This window comes from Mycetomoellerius zeteki, unplaced genomic scaffold (genome assembly GCF_001594055.1).
Source record: "Mycetomoellerius zeteki isolate Tzet28-1 unplaced genomic scaffold, Tzet1.0 scaffold249, whole genome shotgun sequence".
Lineage (NCBI taxonomy): Eukaryota > Metazoa > Arthropoda > Insecta > Hymenoptera > Formicidae > Mycetomoellerius > Mycetomoellerius zeteki.
Window position 1 is genome coordinate 199,062 of NW_017257226.1, and position 21,347 is coordinate 220,408.

At 34.1% G+C, this 21,347-nt stretch overlaps 3 protein-coding genes across 7 annotated transcripts; 1 reads left to right on the plus strand and 2 right to left on the minus strand.

Annotated features, from left to right (window-relative positions):
* Positions 1-1,181: 1,181 nt before the first annotated feature.
* On the minus strand, positions 1,182-5,192 carry Ythdc1 (YTH domain containing 1). 3 transcript variants are annotated; one of them, XM_018449574.1, is made up of 7 exons: positions 4,951-5,192; positions 3,736-4,130; positions 2,864-3,080; positions 2,546-2,750; positions 2,089-2,353; positions 1,652-1,795; positions 1,182-1,516 (listed from the first exon to the last, which is right to left on the minus strand). In XM_018449574.1, exons 2-7 carry the CDS (start codon positions 4,083-4,085, stop codon positions 1,342-1,344), a joined length of 1,356 nt encoding a protein of 451 aa, XP_018305076.1. In that variant the 5' UTR covers positions 4,086-4,130; positions 4,951-5,192; the 3' UTR covers positions 1,182-1,341. The 3 variants fall into 3 exon arrangements, with proteins under 3 accessions (XP_018305076.1, XP_018305075.1, XP_018305074.1); XM_018449573.1 differs by having other exon boundaries at positions 4,229-5,192; XM_018449572.1 differs by having other exon boundaries at positions 4,218-5,192.
* An 890-nt stretch (positions 5,193-6,082) lies between these two features.
* On the plus strand, positions 6,083-9,617 carry PIG-Z (phosphatidylinositol glycan anchor biosynthesis class Z). Of its 2 annotated transcripts, none has more exons than XM_018449541.1 (5): positions 6,083-6,323; positions 6,611-6,782; positions 6,858-7,258; positions 7,563-8,098; positions 8,408-9,617. In XM_018449541.1, the coding sequence occupies exons 1-5, from the start codon at positions 6,312-6,314 to the stop codon at positions 9,324-9,326; spliced, it is 2,040 nt and encodes a 679-aa protein (XP_018305043.1). In that variant the 5' UTR covers positions 6,083-6,311; the 3' UTR covers positions 9,327-9,617. The 2 variants fall into 2 exon arrangements, with proteins under 2 accessions (XP_018305043.1, XP_018305044.1); XM_018449542.1 differs by having other exon boundaries at positions 6,614-6,782.
* Positions 9,618-10,233: 616 nt separating this feature from the next.
* On the minus strand, positions 10,234-20,084 carry HDAC6 (histone deacetylase 6). 2 transcript variants are annotated; one of them, XM_018449555.1, is made up of 19 exons: positions 19,737-20,084; positions 18,242-18,406; positions 17,486-17,908; positions 17,255-17,352; positions 16,887-17,060; positions 16,588-16,780; positions 16,321-16,380; positions 15,938-16,027; positions 15,754-15,860; positions 15,521-15,664; positions 14,362-14,468; positions 13,792-13,961; positions 13,228-13,568; positions 12,933-13,128; positions 12,664-12,793; positions 11,858-12,445; positions 11,620-11,783; positions 11,156-11,443; positions 10,234-10,678 (listed from the first exon to the last, which is right to left on the minus strand). In XM_018449555.1, the coding sequence occupies exons 1-19, from the start codon at positions 19,737-19,739 to the stop codon at positions 10,598-10,600; spliced, it is 3,522 nt and encodes a 1,173-aa protein (XP_018305057.1). In that variant the 5' UTR covers positions 19,740-20,084; the 3' UTR covers positions 10,234-10,597. The 2 variants fall into 2 exon arrangements, with proteins under 2 accessions (XP_018305057.1, XP_018305056.1); XM_018449554.1 differs by lacking the exon at positions 16,321-16,380 and adding an exon at positions 16,433-16,492.
* Between the last annotated feature and the right edge of the window lie 1,263 nt (positions 20,085-21,347).

A 21,347-nucleotide genomic window follows, 5' to 3' on the forward strand; every position in this document is an offset into this window, starting at 1 on the left:
TGCAGCACGTTAGAATCTGTCTGCACTTCTGTCTCCCATCAGGACTAGAAATACAAGTTGGAATATATATGCTTGAAATACCAGTTTCGTGTGGGCGTGTGATATTTCTTATCGCTTGCCAATTTCCTGATTTCGTTTAGACGTCCCTCTCGAATTGTTTATTAAAAAAAGGTTTACGTAATAAGACGACACAATGATGTTTATGAGTTTTATATGAGAATTAGGTACCTAATTAAAAACTGTTGTTTACAAACACACATTTTCCGTTTGTGAGGTCATAGGACGCTTATCACAAGTTTCCTCTTAGTCTAATCTCCGTTCTCTTATTCTAATCAAGCGTTCTGTTCATTTTGTTCTTTCGCTCTAATATAGAAAACGCGAGTAGTAGAAGAATAGAATAAGAGGAAAATTATTTTGTAAGATTACAGCAGATTCAAAACGGAGATCACAATCCTGAATTTTATTAAGTATATATAAACACATGGAATATCACTGAATCGAAAGCAATCCAGTTCTACTGAAGTTAAATTGAAAAGCGAATTGATCTCAAATTAATTCAATTTGCACATTCTAAAAGAATTATTTCACATTAATATGCGGTGTATAAATTTGTTTGGAAAAAAAAAAAAAAAATAATAAAAGGACGCAAATGTCTTTTTATTATATATATTTGAACTTCTTTTTTTTTTTTTGATTGGAGAAATATTTCAATATTATTGCATTTCGTTTACGTGATTACGAAAAATGTTGGACAGTCAGTAAATTGCAAATTTCATTACTCAATGATACAAAAACTTAATTAATCTGTTATTTTATAACAGCGAGAATGTTTGGAATCGCGCTACAGTTACGCGGTTTGATAATTAATGACAATTAAACATCATCGATTAAAATTGCCTTTATAGTAATGTTTATATGGTCGAATCCGCCGATTCCCAGAGTTCTTCATGAGAATCTTGAGAACTCAATTTCAATATTTCAATTAAATTTTTTTTTATTCAATTTATATACAAATTTGGTTTATATTTCTAACATGATATATTAAATTATTTAGATTTTTAATAAATACATATGTTATAATTGATATTACACATATATTTTGTTTGTCGTATATAACGTATAATATATATATATATATAACGATATTACATTATATATATATTATATTTACTTTATATATTTTCGTTATATTCTTTAGAAGTTCAATCAAAGTCAAATACACATAAATGATATGTTATAGCTCAACTTTTTATCAATGAAATTCCATCTCCAATTCTATCATTACTAATGAAGGATTTGGGAACCGACGGATTTTCAAGGGGAACACTAAAGTCGAGATCTTTATCTGCGATCTCTATATCTGTGATGGTCACGAGAAGACCGATGATTGCTGTGCCGACTGTGACGACTGGCTGTCCTCCACAGGAATTCGTCGACACTCCTTTCGTAGCTACGCTTCTCTAGTGCCGACACTGTGGCGTTGTAATCTGGAGGCAATGGTAGACCATCGTAATATCTGAAAAAGAGCATTCCCATTTAATCTTATGTCCCTGATAGGAAAACCTCTCTTTCTTTCTTTCTTTCTCTCTCTCTCTCTCTCTCTCTCTCTCTCTCTCGTTCGATTCATGCTAATAAAATTTTTACTACTTACCTTGGAGGTGGAGGAGGTGGTGGCAGATTATCGTACGGATGTGGGTAAGGCGGTAATGGAGGCAATTGATGTTGCATAGTACGCATGTAATCTGCCACATAAGCCTCTGCAACTGCAGCAACACCCAATCCAGTTCCATAACCCCTAAAAAAAATAATTATCACTATATATAGTAAGCGATCTTTTTACAAATCGTGAGAATTTATATTCTCCTTTGAAAAACCCTAATTTTAATAATTTTTGCGACGTGAACTATGTTGTGTGTGTGTGTGTGTGTGTGTGTGTGTGTGTGTGTGTGTGTGTGTGTGTGTGTGTGTGTGTGTGTGTGTGTGTGTGTGTGTGTGTGTACGTTACAACATTAAATTTTAAAAATTCATATCTATATTGTATATTTATCATTTTAAATGCCATGAATGATCGATATTAAATAATCGTACTTTGTGTAAGGTGAATCGCCTCGATTGAACCATGGCGTGTACCGGTAAGAATGATCCCTGGAACTCCTATGATTTCCTGTAACATCCTGAGATCTAGCCAGTGATGCTAAACGTGATCTCGAGGTCAAAAATAGTTTGCGCCCTCGTCCACCTCTTCGTAAAAATCTAAAACTGCCTATAGGTCTTTTGTCGCGATAACGCGATGACTTTACAACATGTTTCCCTGCTTCCTTGGACTTTCGCAAGATAGGCGTCATTTCGATTCCTGTAAACACGAATAGTATTTATATGCCACATGATTTTTATTAATATAAAATAATAATTAAAAATATATAAAAAATATATTTATATATAATTTATAAACACACATACACACACACATATAAAATAAGATTTGATAAATACTCATATTTTATTAATATTATTTATTAAGATATGTTTGTATATTAACAAATACCTTCATCTTCTGGAAATAATCTGCACAATTCTTCAGCGACTCTGGGCTCGATTTCCTGGCCGTCCCGACCGATCTTGACTTGTTTACCATCATTCCAAGGATTGTACAAGTGTAATGTAGATGTAAAAGGCAATTCCTTCCTGCAAATCCAGTCAACTTTGAATACGCCACCTAAGGCCTTTGCTGATAAGCCAGGAGGTAAAACCTGAAATGCATTCCACAACATTGTTTCTCCTGTCTTAAGACCTACTTAGTGAACAAGAATATAATTAAATAATATTGAAATCAATGCTAAGTTGTTATATTTTATTTGCATACCCAAGAAACTGGACCAGCATCTCGTCTCGATTCTGTACTAAGTCTTGCAAAGCCAGCGAACTTGCCTGATTCCTTCACAGAAAATACCAGCAAAACATTTCGTGATTCCCTGTAGGCTTGATTAAGATTTGCTTCATTTTGCGGCAGTGTGCTCCATACTCCTTTGGCTTTAGACAGTGTCACGTTCTCTGCATTATTGGACTTGATGATGAAAAATCTGGGAAAAGAGACTCGAAAATATTTACGTTCCAAATCTAGATAGTTCATTAAAAATATATATCTGAGTGAGTTAATATATTTTTAATGAACAATATATAATTTGCAAAGTGTCTCAGACTTCGCGTGACATACGTCAATAGCAGATTCCTGAGATAATTTCAAGACAGAAATCCTAATATTGAAATCAAGACTATACACATAATTTTTTAATTAACAATAGTGAAGATATTTTCAAGTATCAATTCTATTGTTTTCTATTCTTCTAAAAATCTTCACTGCTATACAATGCGCCATGTCAGAGCGTGTGAATTTCTGACAGTTCAATTGGCTGACTTTAAACCCTCCTCATTTAAAAACTATCGTAGCCTCGACATTTTATCAGGACATTCGTTTCGAAATGATCTCAGGAATGGGTATCACACAAAATCTGGGACACCCTATATATAGTCCATTAAATACTAGAAATTAAAATGCCTAACGGTCGAAGTTGGATCTTTATAATTATATATATAATTCACATTGAATTATTTAAGCATTAAAGATTCAGTTTTGACCATTATAGGCATTTTAATTTCTAGTATCGATTGCGTTCTCACATGTACGGTTTAAAATAAGATAGTCTTATAGTCCATTAAAAATACAACTCGTCGAACCTTGCGTCTCTAAACAAATAATTCAACTTGGTAGTGTAGTCATAGTTCTTGGTAGTGCCTTTGCTGTCCTTGGATCTAGCCCGCTTCGGTTCGGGACTGGACGACTTGGAGTCTCTGGATCTACCACGTTTGCTCCTGTTTCTCCTGCTGCGCTTATTGTCACCGCGCGAGGACTTGCTCGAGACCGAGCTGATGGTGGGATGGGTGGTGGAGCTGTCAGAGTTGGAGCTGCTAGAGGAGACCTCGCTGCGGGTGTCATACGTCTCGTCCGCGGCGATCCGTAACTCGTCGCCGTTGTCGTTCTCGCCAGAGCTGAGATTCAGGTTGTCGCCATCCGTATTGCTGCCCATGGTCAACTACCCGCACTGTTCCCAGCTGTTGCCGGTTCAGGCGTCCTGCAACGTACAGACAGGAAGGCTTTATTATTTATGGTCACTGAACCACGCAGAGACTGCAACTCTTGAGGAACGACGTATCATAACGTTTCTCGTACATCTTACGACAATAATGCGGTAGCAAGGGACTATATAGTGTACAGCGAGGATAGTTCGGGGATTCCGAATTGAGCGGAAAGTCCACACTGTCCCGAATACTCTCTCTTAAAGCGCCTAACACAAACCGACAGGGACACATGGCCGGACTCGGGCACGATTTCGAAGAGTCTCGGCCGGAGGATCTGGACGGAATATAAACTACGACTTTTTTTATGAACAGTCCTTGAGATTATTATGGCAACATTCTTTTTTTATTTTGCGGTAACACAGAGCAAGCTCGCACAGAGGACGCCGGTTCTATGGAGTCTCTGAAAGCACGGAGGAACTTTTTTTTTTTTTAATCCGGATCGCCTCGTCCTAGTTATTTATCCTCTATGCACACTCCTTCAGCAAGCAGAGGTTTAGTTATGGACAGATCTTACAGCATGACAACCGTTTTTACTTTACGCGTCAAACACGTCAAGAGTCCGTCGGGAGACTGTTTACTGGGTCTTACTTCTCTCTTTTTCTTTCTTTTTTTTGCGTTTTTTTTTTAAATATTTAAATATCTAGAAAAGTTCGTCGCAAAGTGCAGTTTAAACCACTAAATACAGAATTCTTGTCGTTATATGCTCTTTCTCTCTCTCTCTCTCTCTCTTTCTCATTTCCTCGAAAGTCTCGCAATATTTTTTTCGTTTCTTTTTTTCTGACGAGTCCTCCCGAGGGCTCGGCACACACTTACGTGACACCCTTTGTCCCTTCACTGACACACTTCACACCGAAGCACGCTCGGGAATTGTCCGACGCGATCACAGCACCGACACGCACGATTATCCCGACTTCGCAGCAGCGCGAGTTAACGACGTTGAAACAATTCTGACAACGAAACGACGATAAACAATCGCTCGCGGACGGATCGTTCACGAGTCACAGCGTCCATTGTCGTCCATCGTTGTGACGTGCGCCAGCGCCCTCCGAATCAATAAACCCCGTTTTCTCTCGCGGCAGCACCGAGCGGGCACCTCGCTGCACTCTTTGCTCTCTCGCGGCGACTTTCAGAGTGTTCGAAAATTCATGCCGAGAGAAATGAAGTTGGCAATGGCTGCGTTCAGCAGACTCAACAGTTTTGCAACCGTTTTATGAATGGCTGCGGTCAGCAGAGAAAGCAGCTTTGCAACTGTTGTAAAATTCTTCAATATTGGTTTATACATTTAGATCTGTCAGGAACCAAAAGCAAGAACCAATCGTATTGAAGAATTTTACAACAGTTGCAAAGCTGCTTTCTCTGCTGACCGCAGCCATTCATAAAACGGTTGCAAAACTGTTGAGTCTGCTGAACGCAGCCATTCATAAAACGGTTGCAAAACTGTTGAGTCTGCTGAACGCAGCCATTCATAAAACGGTTGCAAAACTGTTGAGTCTGCTGAACGCAGCCATTCATAAAACGGTTGCAAAACTGTTGAGTCTGCTGAACGCAGCCATTCATAAAACGGTTGCAAAACTGTTGAGTCTGCTGAACGCAGCCATTCATAAAACGGTTGCAAAACTGTTGAGTCTGCTGAACGCAGCCATTCATAAAACGGTTGCAAAACTGTTGAGTCTGCTGAACGCAGCTATTAATGACAATTGCGCAATCGTTAATGTGATTACAGCTTAACGTAGCGCAGTCAGAAAGAACAGACCTAATAATCCGTGGCCAACTTCACGTAGCTGTGTCCCAAAATTTACTGCCAGTACTGAAAATCTATAGTGCACGTAATGTAAACTATAGATTTTCAGTACTGATAGTATATATTAGAACGCAGCCTTTATCGTTCAGGTAGTGCAGGAATACTTGACTCTTGACTGCTCTTGATTCCAAACAGTTCAAACTCCAAACTTCATATTGTTTGTCAATTGACAAGTATCCTGCAAACAATGCTTTTGATAACGAATATCGCAATTATAATGCGATTTTTTGTGTACCTCGGTCGTAATAAAGTAGAAAAGAATCGCGGTATTTCATGATTCCGTAATTTTTTCTGTCCTTCCTAATAAATGTCCAAGAACTGTTATTGAGGGTTATGATCTAATCCTAGTTATGAACTAATCCTTACAAAAAACATGTCATTGAAGGTAACTTTACATTCTAATATTAATATTTATACAATTTTTATCTCAAAGTGCATATGATAATTCAATGAAAGTTGAATAATAAATCTGGAAGAGAAACCTTAATTAAAAAAAAAAATGATGTATACCTTATTTTGAAAGTTTTGATTTTGATATAAAGATTATCTTTGCATTTTTTTTATAAATAAACAAAACTACTCAACTTAATACATATATATATTTTAATTATTCTTATTTATTTAAGCTTATGTTTATATATTTATATCTACACATAAAATTTTCCTGTTCAGCACAAAAACGAGTACCGCAGATCCATCGATGACTATCAAACTGCAGCACCTGTGCGGCGTAGGATCGGCCTCTACTGGATTCTAGCAGCATTGAGAGTAGTTCTTACTTTTGTTTCACAGACTGGCTATATTCATCCTGATGAATTCTTTCAGTCCATTGAAGTTATCTCTGGTATGTAACCATCCTGCTATGTTTCAGCATTTACTTTATATTTAAAATATATACATACCTGTTCACTTCTTACAGGAGACCACTTTGATATTGATGTCTACAAGCCATGGGAGTTCAATGCCACCTTTCCAATACGTTCCATGTTTATTCCTCAAATCGTCGTTGGTTTGCCTTACGCGATTCTCAACAAATTGTCTCCATATACATTTTATTTCTTTGGATTATCGTTGAAGAGACCATACTTCTTCGTGCTCTTCCCCCGGCTTTTTATGTGTGCGCTCTCCTTTCTGTCGGATTATTTTCTGTACAAAATCTGTTTCATGTATGGACAGAATTACCGAGTCAGGCTTGTCACGTACGCCAGCTCCTATGTTATGCTGACCTACGCCACCCGTACGCTGTCCAACTCGATTGAACTGGTGCTGACTGCCGCACTGTTGTACTTTGTTTCCCGGTGCATGGCGTATTCGGAGAAAGTACGTTTGACTCCTTCGACTATTAAGCTACATAAAAACAATCGATAAGATTCGTAAAAAGGAACTTATAAACTTAAGAAATCTAGTTTTTAAAATAAAGAATCCGTTAATTATATGGAAAATTACATTTCGATAGAATGAGATAGTTTTCATATATAATGTAGTTTATATTGTGATGAACAAAAGACACGAGGCTCAATAATTAGCAGAATGTCTTTTCTCATCTGTATAATTAACTAAGAGATCTCAATATTTAGTTATTTTTGTATCTCACATTGTTTTAAATCTTATTGTTTTGTGTCAGGTGGTATTGCAGAGTGATTATCTCTCCATGAAATACAATGAAGCAGCGACTATCGTAGAGCGAGTCAAGTACTACAAGCTCAAGGCATTGTTACCCTCGCATTCCCTGAACAGTTGTTTTGTGGTGGCTACATTAACAGTGATAGGGATATTCAACAGGCCGACTTTTATCGCGTTCGCCTTCGTTCCCATCTTCTTCTGGCTGCAAAGAGGATTGAATTCGAAGAACGGCTTCAAAGACTTTCACCTCAGAATGATCGTCTTTGTTCTCTGTGGACTACCGGCTGCGTTGTTTTTCATTCTAGTCGACAGTTTTTACTTTGGATACTTAACGATGGCAGAGATAAGCCAATTGGAGGTCGGAATTAACAATTTTGTGGTGACACCGGTTAATTTTCTCAAATATAATGCGAACACGAAAAATTTGGAGTCACATGGACTGCATCCTCGTTTCTTGCATTTCTTAGTGAACATTCCGCTGCTGTTTAACATTTTAGGGATCATTGGATTGCTGACGTTTGTGAAAATGATACACAGGTGAGCTATATACAGAGAGTCCCATTTTAAACAGTATATATGTAGAATAATTAAGGGATCATATGTAAAAAGAATCATATAATTCTATTTAAAAAATGACCATGACCTTCATATGACCATAGAAAATAGATTTTTTCGACAATTAATTTTACCATTATTTGTCTTCAAACCATACAATTTTTGTCTGAAACATTTTTCTCTAAAATTGAAAAGAAATAAGTTTCAGGGAATATATAAATTGTTTAAAAAAGGATACTCTATATGTCGAAGTGGATATTGAACAGTTAACCGACAATATATTCCTTTCAGCGGGCTGAAGGCACAATGGTTGCATCTACCACGCCTGCAGAGCATTGTAGGCCTGATGATATTCACGTTCATCGTTCCAGTCACCTTGTTGTCTTTCTTTCCTCATCAGGAACCTCGTTTTATAATCCCGGTGCTCTTCCCGCTGGTGTTTCTTTACGCGCCCGAGTTGAGTCAAGTTCCCAGTCTGGATATCGTCCAAAGATACGGAAATGGTGAATCCTCTAGTCCCGTGAAACCGGCGAAGCACAAGTCCAGGAAGTTGATGCTTTGGTACGTCAGCAATCTGCTGCTGGCTTTCTTCTACGCTTTCGTACATCAGGGCGGAATTCTACCGCTTGTGTCTTACATCACAACGGAGTTGAAGGCTAAACCGCATCTTACTCATGTGCACTTGTACACCTCGTATAGTTATTCGCTGCCGACAGCATTGCTACAGTTGCGAAATACTCGCAGAATTTACCGCAGTAGCAGTAATCGCAAGTACAAACTGACGCAGGACTTTCACTTATACGAGCAAGGCTCCAAGCCTCTGTCGTGGGTACTTGATAACATTGCTAAGAAGATAAGGGATTGCGAGGAGAAGTTTGCTGTCGAGAAGATTCCCTACAGGCTGTATTACGCATTACCGGCCTCTGCGATAAACGAGTTCGAGGAATTGTCAAGCAATAATTCATACTCGTTCAGGTTTCATGTAATCAAGACTTTCTATCCTCACATCTCTGTGGAGAAATTGCCGTCACTGCATTCACTCGATGGACTAGAACATTTATTAAGTTTAAGGCGCGATAGTATTTTTACCAGTATCGTCGAGACTGCAAAAGATATTTATGAATATATTGAACAATTTAGATTAATGTTGCTAAAAATCGAATATTTAGTGCCTGAATTGAGACAAAATAAATCGAGGGGCAATAAATGAATAAATTAAAAAGTACAAAATTTTATATTTTTATTTTTAATTATTAGTACAATTTTTTTGACGAAAGAATAATTCAGAACATTAGTAGCATTGCGCATTGAAGCAAATACACAAAGAACATTGTTATACACAAAAGGAAGAACTTTCCTAAAGCAAGCAATTTGTATTGTGTGAGAATGGATTAGAGAAAAGAGAGAAACGATGGGAATGATTTTCCATGTCACACATTCCTATATAAATTATATAATTTATAATTGTGACATCTTATAAAAAAATTAATAGAACGTTAATTAAAAAGTGACATTAAATATCAACTAATAATTAATTGAAAATTATTTTTACTTGTTTTGTTCCATTCGAAAGTTTATGCTTTGTGTGTACCAAGAGAAGATAAGTTTAATCTAATAAGATAGATACTCAAGCATCTCTGTGATCAAGAAGATCTCTTACAGGAAAATTATTGCTGTAATGTATCAAAGTATCCAAAAAAAATTGAGAAGGCACATAAATAAAATATAAAAATAAAACAAAACTTTTCTTTGTTCTAATCTCTCTCTCTCTCTCTCTTTCTCTCTCTCAACATTGAAGATGGAATGAGTATTTTTTAATATTAAAAAATTAAATTAAAAAAATTTTTATATTTTATTTGATGTAATGATTTGTATAATTAGCCTCTTATTATTATTATTATTATTGTTCTATATTCTTTCATGTGAATGACTTTAATATATCTATTGTTAGACCGAGATCGTTTTCTCGAAGGGCGAAATATATCTATACATGTATATAAAAAATATAATATATATAGTGTACCGAAAATTTTTCAGCATGGTATTGCATATTTTATGAATTAATTAAATAGTTGAACTATTTAATTATTTATAAATAAAGATTTCAAATTCTCGGAAATCTTTTTTTATTTATTGAAACGCTGAACTTCGGGACACTATGTATAATTCTACAACTGAGTTAATACGAGGTATCTTTAGTTCAGTACAATTAATAATTTCTAGTGAGACGTTAATAATAAATTATTTCAGTACATTATTAACATTTTTATAGTTTGATTATTTCCTCGAGCAGCCCTTGATACTGTGTTCCTTAATTTATATCTTTCTTTACTTTCTAACACATCAGTTTCTAATTTATAAAAACATTGCCATTTATCTGTATACAATGCACGTTATTATATTTCTAAAAATTAAAGACATTATATATATTTTTTATCATATTATTTAAAATATATTTCTTTAATTACTTAAGGGGTATGTTTATGCACTTTCGCTATAAGTCCAGGGAAGTTCTTCATTGAACTTGCTTTGATGAGCTGCGTTTCTTGCCGCATACAATCGCTAAAAATGCAGTATGTGTAAAGATTGTTGAAAAAAGATAAATTCTAATATAAAAAGTACTAGGGTTGCACCGGATATCCGGAAAGTATTAGGTATCATCCGGCACTTTTTTACTATCCGACCGGATAGTCGGATATCATTAGTATCCGGGAATATATCCAGTTGAAATTTGATATTAATTGTTGATTTTTTATTATACAAATGTGCTAAAAATAAGTATGCATATTCATAATGTTATATCTTATTGTTGTAAAATTACAATTTTTTCTCTATAGGCTTTTTTTCAAGACATTTTCCCGGAATCTGGTCGGATATCTGACCGGATACCGGATATCCGATGTTATATTTTGTGCGAATATCCGATATCTGGTATTCGGTAATTTTACGATCCGGTGCATCCCTAAAAAATACTATTTAGATTATAAAAGTTAATTATTTTATTGAAGAAAAACGTTTTAATATTAAGGAAATACTCACAGGATTATCGACATAGGCTTCGCACCCGTAGCACCAGACAGAAATATCGCTGAAGCTGAGTGTGATGGGATGCTCAAACTCTTCTGCATGCTGCATCGCATGCTGATTAATACTGCGGGCACAGTGCACAGTATAGCACTGCAAGCAAATCCAATTTTCTGCGGTACTGGCACATTCGGCACACGGTGTAGTTGTGTCAATTCCACCTGGGGGAACCTCGTTGACTGTGAACAGATGTGGGCAATCTTGCAGGGGCACGATTGCGAACATTTCTCCTGCCGTCAGAGCCTACAGCAAAAAACACAATGTCCACATGTTTTATTTATGTATCTACATTATACTAAAATAATAAATATATACTTATTATTATATAACAATATATAATCAATTATTGATTATTTTATCAATCTCACAGAAATTATTGATAAAAGAAATATTTTGTATCATAATAATAAGAATTTCACCTGCAGATTGTCAGAGAGATATTCCGAGAGAGTTGTGGATCGTGTTCCGGGTTGTGAAGATGCTGCGCCTTCATCATCGCGATCCTCGCGTATGTCAGAATTTCCTTGCTGGCTGCTTTTTGATTGATGCGTCTCGTTCACGCATTTTTGTATACTTTGTGACACTGTCAATCAAATATATTTCTCTATTAAAACACAATAGTTATTTTTATTAAAATTAATTAAAATGAATTCCTACCATCCAGATTTTTTGCTTCACTCTGCTTCAATTCAGGATTTTTTTTCACTTCGACTACTTCGTTTTTCATCGCGTGTAATTCAAAATTTTTGATCTTAATATTCTCCACTTCGCACGTTAACTTCGAAATTTCCTCGTCCGTCACTAGATTCAAACAGTTCTTATCAATCGCCAGGTCCAAGTCTAGTTTTTCGCTCTCAATTCCCTCTAAGGCGATCTTTGGTTCCATAAATATTTGTTTCCATTTATCCGCATTTTTTCCTTGTTCTTCACGTTTGTTAGAAATCGTCTTAAATTTGGAAAGTAGTTTCTCTTTCGGTAAGGACATTCCATATTGCAGGTTGGACCAGAACTTCTTGTGAGTCTTCAGTACGTTGTTGATGGAATTGATCGCGCTAGTGCAAGGAATGAGATTAGGATCCAGCATCGGTAAAGGATCGCCCAAGAGTGCCTTTGTACACATGGTCATTGCGTGAGAGATGGAGTTGATGTTGTAACCTCCTTCGAGACTTAGGATTATACGACCATTGGCTAGGGATGAGAGCCAATGGGTTAAATGACCGTAGAGTTCTGGACTTACGAGACAACCTGACAAAAATAAAAAATGATTAATTTATTGAAAATCAAATTTTCTTTACTATTAAAATATATAACAATTTTTTGATAATACTAATACATTTGATATCATTTATATGGTATACATGGTGTACCGCAAGAAAACCGACAAATTTTTATAATATTTTCTAGAGGTATATACGAGATAAATACAAATGATAACTGATCTTGATATATGCTAAAATAGTTACCTCCAAGTGTATCACCAATGCAAGCATCAAATCCGGCCGAAATCAGGACTAGTTCTGGATTAAATTGATAAGCGATGGGCATTATAACTTGCTGAAAAGCTGCTATGTATTCAGCATCCCCCATTCCTTTCTGTCAAATGTAATGAATGTAGTCAATAATTTTCACAATAATTTATAGTCAATAATTTTAAATTATATGAAACTGTATATACTGTTGTCAAACAATTGCTTATAAATATTTTTTAAAAATAAATATAAGTATTGCTTACTTTGTTCCATGGTATGTTCACGTTGAATCCTTCGCCTGCGTTTAAGCCAGTGCTTGTATAATTAGCAAGCTTGGAATTTGGAAAAAAGCTGCCATTATCGTAACGATGAACAGAGATGTAAAGGATATTTGGATCTTCTTCGAAAATAGATTGCGTTCCATTTCCATGGTGCACATCCCAATCTACTATCAGTACCCTACAACAAATGTATATTATATTTTTCTAATCTAATTTATTTTTATTGCTATTTAAAAAGCCATATTGCTATTTATTGCCATATTATTTAGTATTATACCTCTTTACATGGTAAAACTGTACAGCGTACATTGCAGCCACAGCAATATTATTAAATATACAAAAACCACAAGCGATGTCTTTTTCAGCATGGTGTCCAGGCGGCCTTACGATGGCTACTCCGGATTGGCACTCCCCATTCATAACCGCGTCCACTACTTGCAAAAGAGAGCCAGCAGAAATGCAGGCACTCGACCATGTTTCAGAATGAAGATAAACAGAATTGTAATCTGAAGCTTGCTTTTGCAATTCCTTGAGTTTTAAAGTTGATGTCCTTTTGATGTCATCAATGTGGTCAATTGAATGAACCAAAGATAATTCTGCTATTGTTACATTCCTTCCCTTCATTGCACAAAGAAATAGAAAAATTGTATTCTATTTTTTCCTTTTGAAGATCTTTATATAATTTATATATATGCATGTATATATATGTATATACAGTTATATAGTTAGAATTTTCTATTAAATTAAGAATTTTTTTTAATAGATTATAATATAACTTAAATAATCTAGATTCCTAGATAAAATTAAATCTTTATTTAATCAAATATATGTATCGTCATACTTGTAATAAATGGCATCGCTGTAATAAGCCATGTTCCTCGTGATTCTTATAAATGCTGGAGATGCGATTTGGTTTTTCTGGATGAGAATTGTCAGAAATGTTGCAATGCTTCTGCATCTTTTCATCATAGACGATACATACTTTATAAGGTGCTTTATATAAGTTTGTTGCTACAAAAATAATTAATTAAATCTTTTTATAATTAACAATTAAACGATAATCAACTTTTAAAATATTTTTTAAATCACTTTAAAGTAATATTATATAGCTTCTTTTGTACTATTAAAAATCTTTATTGAATAATCCATTCAAAATCATCTTTAAATAACATACTAGTATTTCTGTTGTTAATAAAATTATAAAAACGATTCTTACTTCAATGAAAAAATATCCATTAAATATTGCAATAGAATAAAATTTAATGACAAAACAAAATTTTAGAAATAAAAAAATTGACACAAAACTTACACTGTCACATGCAACAAGTAGCAAATAAAATTCGATCGAAAAAGCGATCTTTTTATATTTCTATACAATTTTCTGCAAATAAAGCAATTTTTTAATACCTACATTGTATCAATTCATTCAATTTTCTCTCCACGACCTCCAATGTTTCTTTGCTTTGTACAGGATAGCAATTTCGAGTGTCATACTTTTCTAGTTTAACTTCGTTGCCTCTGAAACCAGCAAGAAAGGGACAAGCAATTTACAAAATGTGTTAATAATATGATTAAGGAATGATATCTAATTTGTTCAAAATTCAGTTTTTTAAAAATAATTTGTATAAAAAAAACTGAATTTGTTTCGTAAAATATTGTATATAACAAGTATATGTAATATATATATATAACAGAAACTTTTTAAATTACATGAATCAATCATATATGGGACGTTCCACGTCAACAGAGACAAGTGTCTGGGCAAAATTTGTGAAGTTGAAATAAGAGGGCTTAAAATTTTCATTTTTATGTGGTTTAAGGAAAAATGTGGCGTTTTTTAAAATTCAAAACGGCTGCTCCAATATGGCAGTTAGAATGAATAAAAAACTTATGAAAATTATTGAAAATATTTATTTCATTAATCAAGTGGTCAAAAATTCATTCAATTTCCATGAAAATCGATAGGTTTTTCAAATCACTCATGAACACCCTACTTTTGATGCCAGAATTTAATAGCTGATTTCAAGAGCTTTTTAAAATACTATAATGAAGTTATTTTTCATTAAGTACTTTTCGAGTTATAAGGCTTGAAAGTTACAGTACCGCCGGCATTAGCATTACGCAAGGTATCCGATGGCTAAAACCTTTTGAATGTTGTTTAGGATCATGTCCTGGATAACATTTGTCAAGATCCTGAACACTGCCGTACTGGCAGCCGGCGGTACTGTAATTTTCAAACCTTATAACTCGAAAGGTACTTAATGTAAAATAACTTTATTATAGTGTTTTGTATTATAGTGAAAAACTCTTGACACCAGCTATCAAATTCTGGCATCAAAACTATGGTGTTCTATTTAAAAAAATCGATGATCTTGATCCGATTTTAACGACGCCACCTAAGGACAAATCAATAGTACATTCTTATGTCTCCCTCCAAACCATACAATTTTTGTTTGAAACATTTTTCCGTATCTACCACAGTTTTCGAGAAATCTTAATACATTATTTAAAATGGGACACCCTGTATATTATAGTAACAAATAAATTGAATAATGTTTGTAGTTTCTTACTTAAACGTAACCGTAGCTACATGTCGATTAGCAATCTCCTCTTTATTGTGTGTTACACTATTAATGCTGTGTGTTTCTTGATACTGATAACACTTCCAGTATGGTTTATGTGCGTAGATTACATTTAAGATAGTATCACGTATACTAGAACAATAAAAGACTTCATAAAGTAGAATGAAAGAAAAGGTATTATTCTTGATGTTAGGACAAAAATAATGCAATAGATTGTTTACCTTAATGATGGTAAATCAAGTGTTTGTAAAACCGGACACGGATCTCCTAATAATGTTCTTAAAGTCAATGCTGCACTTTCTGCTAATGATTTCAGGCAATAACCACCCTATGTACCACAACATTGCATTTAATATTTAATTAATACATAAATAAAAATATATTTATATAAACATTTTCTTTTACCTCTAAAACCACAGCGACTTTTCCACTAGCCAGACTTAACAACGATGATAATAAATGTGAATAACATGCTGGAGTTATCAGCATTTCACCCTGTACATTAATACATTACAAAATAGTAATATAAATATCACATATAATATTATTGCCTCATTTTCTTTTTTTTTCTCTATTTTATTTTACTTTTCCCTTTATATATTCTTATAAATTAATTAAATTATAAAAATTTATATATAAAATATATGTAAGTACAAAAGTTATACAATACTCGATCTATACAATTTCTATTAAATTTAGTTTATATTAATTAAAAATGCTATTAAAAACAAATACAATATTTAGTAACATACATATCAATAACACAATATAATAAATATTATTATAACCTTTTCATCGCCCAATGCGGAATCAAAACCAGCAGAAACAAGGATGAGGTCTGGGCAAAACTAGACAAAAAATAAAAAAAAAGAATAGTAATAATAATATATTCAAATTTACCTCTGGACAACCCAGAGCCGCATCGTAACCCGCTGATACTATTATCAAATCCGGTTGAAACTACAATGTTAATACTTTCATTAAAAGATTAATTTAAATAAAATTAAATCATTTTATATTATATACCAATAAAGTAAAGGCTACATGTCACGTACTTCGTAAGCCATTGGCAATAAAACTTGCTGGAAAATCGCGATGTAATCAGCATTAGTCATGCCAGTTTTATTTAAAGGTACATTGAAGTTGTAACCCTCTCCGAGCTCCTCCCCAATGTAATGAAAATCAGATTCCCTTAAGTTGGGCCAGAATTCGCCATGTTCATAACGATGTATCGAAAAGTAAACTACACTGTAAAAACATTTTTTACTGTAAAACGGTTATTGATTAATTCTAATGGAACAAATGGAACGTTTTAAAAAATAATACAAAACAATTTTTAAAAAAGGAAGTGTACCGTGGATCATTGTAAAACATTTGTTGCGTTGCTTGTCCATGATGAACGTCCCAATCTACAATTAAAATCCTGTTTGCCAAATTGGAACTCAGAGCTTTCTCTGCTGCCAGAGCTACATTGTTGAAAAAGCAATAACCGCAGTATTCCGATTTCATTGCATGATGACCAGGTGGTCTGAAAAAATATTTATTAATTAAACACTAAATATTATTATATTATATAATTATTATATTAATGCAAGTTAAATTTTTAACTAATTCAGAACACATTTTTTAATTAAAGAAAAATAGACCATTAAAGATAAAATTAATCAAATTAAATATCAATATATTTATATTTTATGAAGATCGACATATATTAGGACTTACCTAATAATAGCCATGCCATTTTGTATCTCGCCTTTACAGACACTTTCTACTAAATTAATTGTTGAGCCGACAGCTAATAAAGATAATTTATATGTAGACTGAAAAAATATATAAAACCAATCTTAATAATTATTTAAATATACTTAAAAAATAGTAGTCAACAAATAAGTTTGAGTATTATTTTTATCATTATTTTCTCTAAAAAAAATCATGGAATTATTTTGCACATACCGGGTGGATATAGACACAATCATATTTGGACGATAGCAACTCCAAATTCTCAGAATCCGTAGAGCCGTCCGTTGCCTTTAAAATATCAATCTGTTTCTGACTGTGCTTACTCAGAAGCTCATTCTCTGTGGCACGTCTCGGTTCAATGAGTTTACATCTCTGCACCAAGCCTAATTCCTCGCACCTTTGCAAAACTCGTGTAAATCTAGCTGGACACTCGGGATAATTTGGATCCCAGATGCACTCGTGCTCAGCCATGTTTCGATCAAATACAAGACCAGTCTCCTTTCGTATCATTTTGTATGCATCAATTGCTTTCTGATATATGTCTGGTATAAAATTGTTGTTGGATTTCTTGTCCGATAGCAGCTGTCGTTTTACTGCCTCTTGCTTGGCGGCCAATAGTGCAGCTGATGGACGAGCCTGTCATCAGAATGATCATCAGAATAATGTATATTACATGAATTTTAAGACATTTTGAAATATATGCTTGTGAAAAAAAACATTGTCTCACTATTATTATAATGTATCATTACAATATATTCAAACATTTATAGCGTTTTCAAATGTGGAGTGGGTTTGAACCTAACCTGGGTCAGATCGATGACGTCACATTTACTTTGATTTCTGATTGGATGAGATTATGATACTTTCAGGGACAAACATGGGTTAACCGAACCGGATAGGGTTCAAACCCACTCCACTCGAAAACGCTATTAGATTAATACTTTTACAAGTTTAACAAATAATATTTACATTTTTCGATTTCCCAGGTTTCTTTGTTTTCTTTGCATTTGTAAGCATATTTGTTGCAGTCCTTTGGCACTTGGTGGAATTCTCAATCACTTTTATCAGTTCAATCTCACTGTCTGCTAGTTGTTTAGCAGCAGTAAACAGATCCAGGTTCACCGTGGACTCAGTCTGTAAAATTATTTTGTTAATATTTAGTAATAAATATAATGACTGCGTTCAACAAAAAAAGTAGCTTTATAATTGTTATAAGATTTTTTAATATGATTAATTTCATTTAGATTCAAATGAGGAACTAAATAAGAGCAAGATCAATTTAATTTTAATCTTGCTTCAAACTAACTTGTGTATCTTTTTCTAAAAATTAGACAAAATGAAGAGTAAGTTAAAACAATATTAAAGTTAATCTATATTAGTAAAAACGATATAAACTATGCAATATTACTAATTATATTGACCAGGGTTGGATAATAATAAATTAAAAAGGTAAAAGTTAAGTTAAAAAGTTAAACAGTTAATTAATTTTAACTTAACTTAGTTACATTTTAGACTTTTAACTTTTTAACTTAATTTAGTTACATTTTATCAATAACTATTAACTTTTAATTTGATTTTTTTGAAGTCAATCCTCAAACACAATGTGAGAGAATAATGAATATATAATTTAGTAATTTTATATTGTATAATCGTTACTTGTGAACAAAAATAGCCAGATTCTTTAATAAATATGCTGTGAGAAAGGAAAAATATGAAAAATTATGTAAAATGGTCAAACTTTTTCTTTTTTTTTTTGGTTGTTCGTTCGGATCAAATTTAACTTTTAATTTTTCAATTACTTTTTTTATCAACTTAATTTTTAATTCAATTAATTTCATTATGGATTAACTTATATTTTAATTAAGATAAATTTTCGAGGCTGTTAACTTTAACTTAACTTAGTTTAAAAAAAAGTTAACTTACCCTGATATTGACCGTATTTGACAGAACGTTTATTTTACAACTGTTGATGTTATAAAAGTTTTATGGTTAAGATAGTCAAGTTATAAAGAAAGAAATGAATTGTTTCAAGATCATAATTTTTGTTTAAAAATGATTTCTAAGATCTCTATCGTGCAACAACCAGATGATTGGAGCTAGTTGGAGCTTTCTAACCAGTGCAAAATGACAAGAGAAAATTCTAACAAGAATAGCAGAATAGACTTGTTGTATAATAACTGTTGTGAATAAAACTATGGATTTTCTTCAGAATCATTCTTTTTGCATACAATATTAAAATTTACGACAATAAACGTGAGACTTGTTACCAAAAAAATTATTGGTCGAGATTATAGGCAGTGAACGTATAATCTGTCCTTCTATGGCTATAGAATGTGATATATATATGTATATATAGGTATATCCCTCCTCAACATGTGTTATCACTTTGTTTTTGAAAGCCAACGATAAGATAGTGATAAACGAGCACCCAGAAATTGCTGATGATAACAATAATAGCACTTACCATTTGCCCGAATTGAGAGGAATTACAATTAATGGATGTCGAAACAATACATTTTTAGACAAACGTGGACTCATCGGACAATACGGATTACATATTTGATTTGACTTTTTCTTCCAGAAACTGAGTTAAAATAATCAAAAAATGAAGCGCTTTAGATCCATTCGCGTTGATTTGTCCTTTTTCTATTTTTCTTGTTTACATCCGTTGACTTTTGTATTTATTTCTGATTCTGACAAAAGACAGCGGCGTGTGCGACCAACGTCAAGATGGTTGTAACTGCAACATATATGTAACACTTCTATATTGCTAACGCCAATTAAAAGCTGGCGAAAACACCACGATGCAACGAATATCTACCTCTCACTTAAGCTGGTTCTACATTAGTCGCATCGCAATGTCGCAAGCGTTAAGACCCGTCTACAATACACGTAGTAAGCTTGATTTAAGAAGTAAGAGTAAGAAATTGACCAATCACAGTCGATTATGAAAAGAATAATCAACTGTGATTGGTCAATTTCTTAGGCGTCGTCTACAATATGCGAAGTAAGCTTGGTTGAAGAAGTAAGAGTAAGAAATTAACCAATCACAGTCGATTATTCTTCTCACATTCGACTGTAATTGGTCAATTTCTTACTCTTACTTCTTAAACCAAGCTTACTTCGCATATTGTAAACGACGCTTTACTCTTACTTCTTAAACCAAGCTTATTTCGCATATTGTAGACAACGCCTTATGATCCAATCAGAGTTGAGCTAACTTGATGTTGATTGGACCGCAATGCTTGCGACGATGCGATGCGACTAATGTAGAACCAGCTTTAAGCCGGCGGCACACGATGTTTGTTTTCTTGCTAGCTAGAATAAATTCTTGCGTATTGGCTACGATGATCAGTCCCGCAGCCAATACGATGGCAAAGATTCTAGGGTGCTTTCCAGCAAGGACATAGGCTGCGTTCAGCAGACTCAACAGTTTTGCAACCGTTTTATGATTGGCTGCGTTCAGCAGACTCAACAGTTTTGCAACCGTTTTATGATTGTCTGCTGAGATAGGACCATTCTTCTAGATCTAAAAGTATGATCCAATTAGCGCGAAGGAAACTTACAACAGTTGCAAAACAAACGTTCTGCTGAACGCAGCCATTCTTCTAGATCTAAAAGTATGATCCAATTAGCGCGAAGGAAACTTCCAACAGTTGCAAAACAAACGTTCTGCTGAACGCAGCCACTGTGTAACACAGTGAGTCGTTCCATCCTTGTTATTTGCCAACGTTAAACAAGGATGAAAGGACTCACTGTGTTACACAATGTCTGACTATGTCCTTGCTGGAAAGCACCCCTTATCCAGCTAGGAATCCAGCAGGAAAACAAGCATCGTGTGTCGCAGGCTGAAGACCGTAAAAAGCGATAAATTGATTGGCTACTGCGTCGGGGCCAAACAATGTCGCGTCCTCTAGAAGCGTCCTGCAGAAACAACACGAGAGAAACGTCATAACCTCAAAGCCTCATGGACCGCTGCTACACGGCGTGCTTAATCGGGTTTAATAACATCCGTAGTTATGAAATTGTCCAATCATAGCTGTTCCTCGGAAGAATGGAACGACTGTGATTGGCC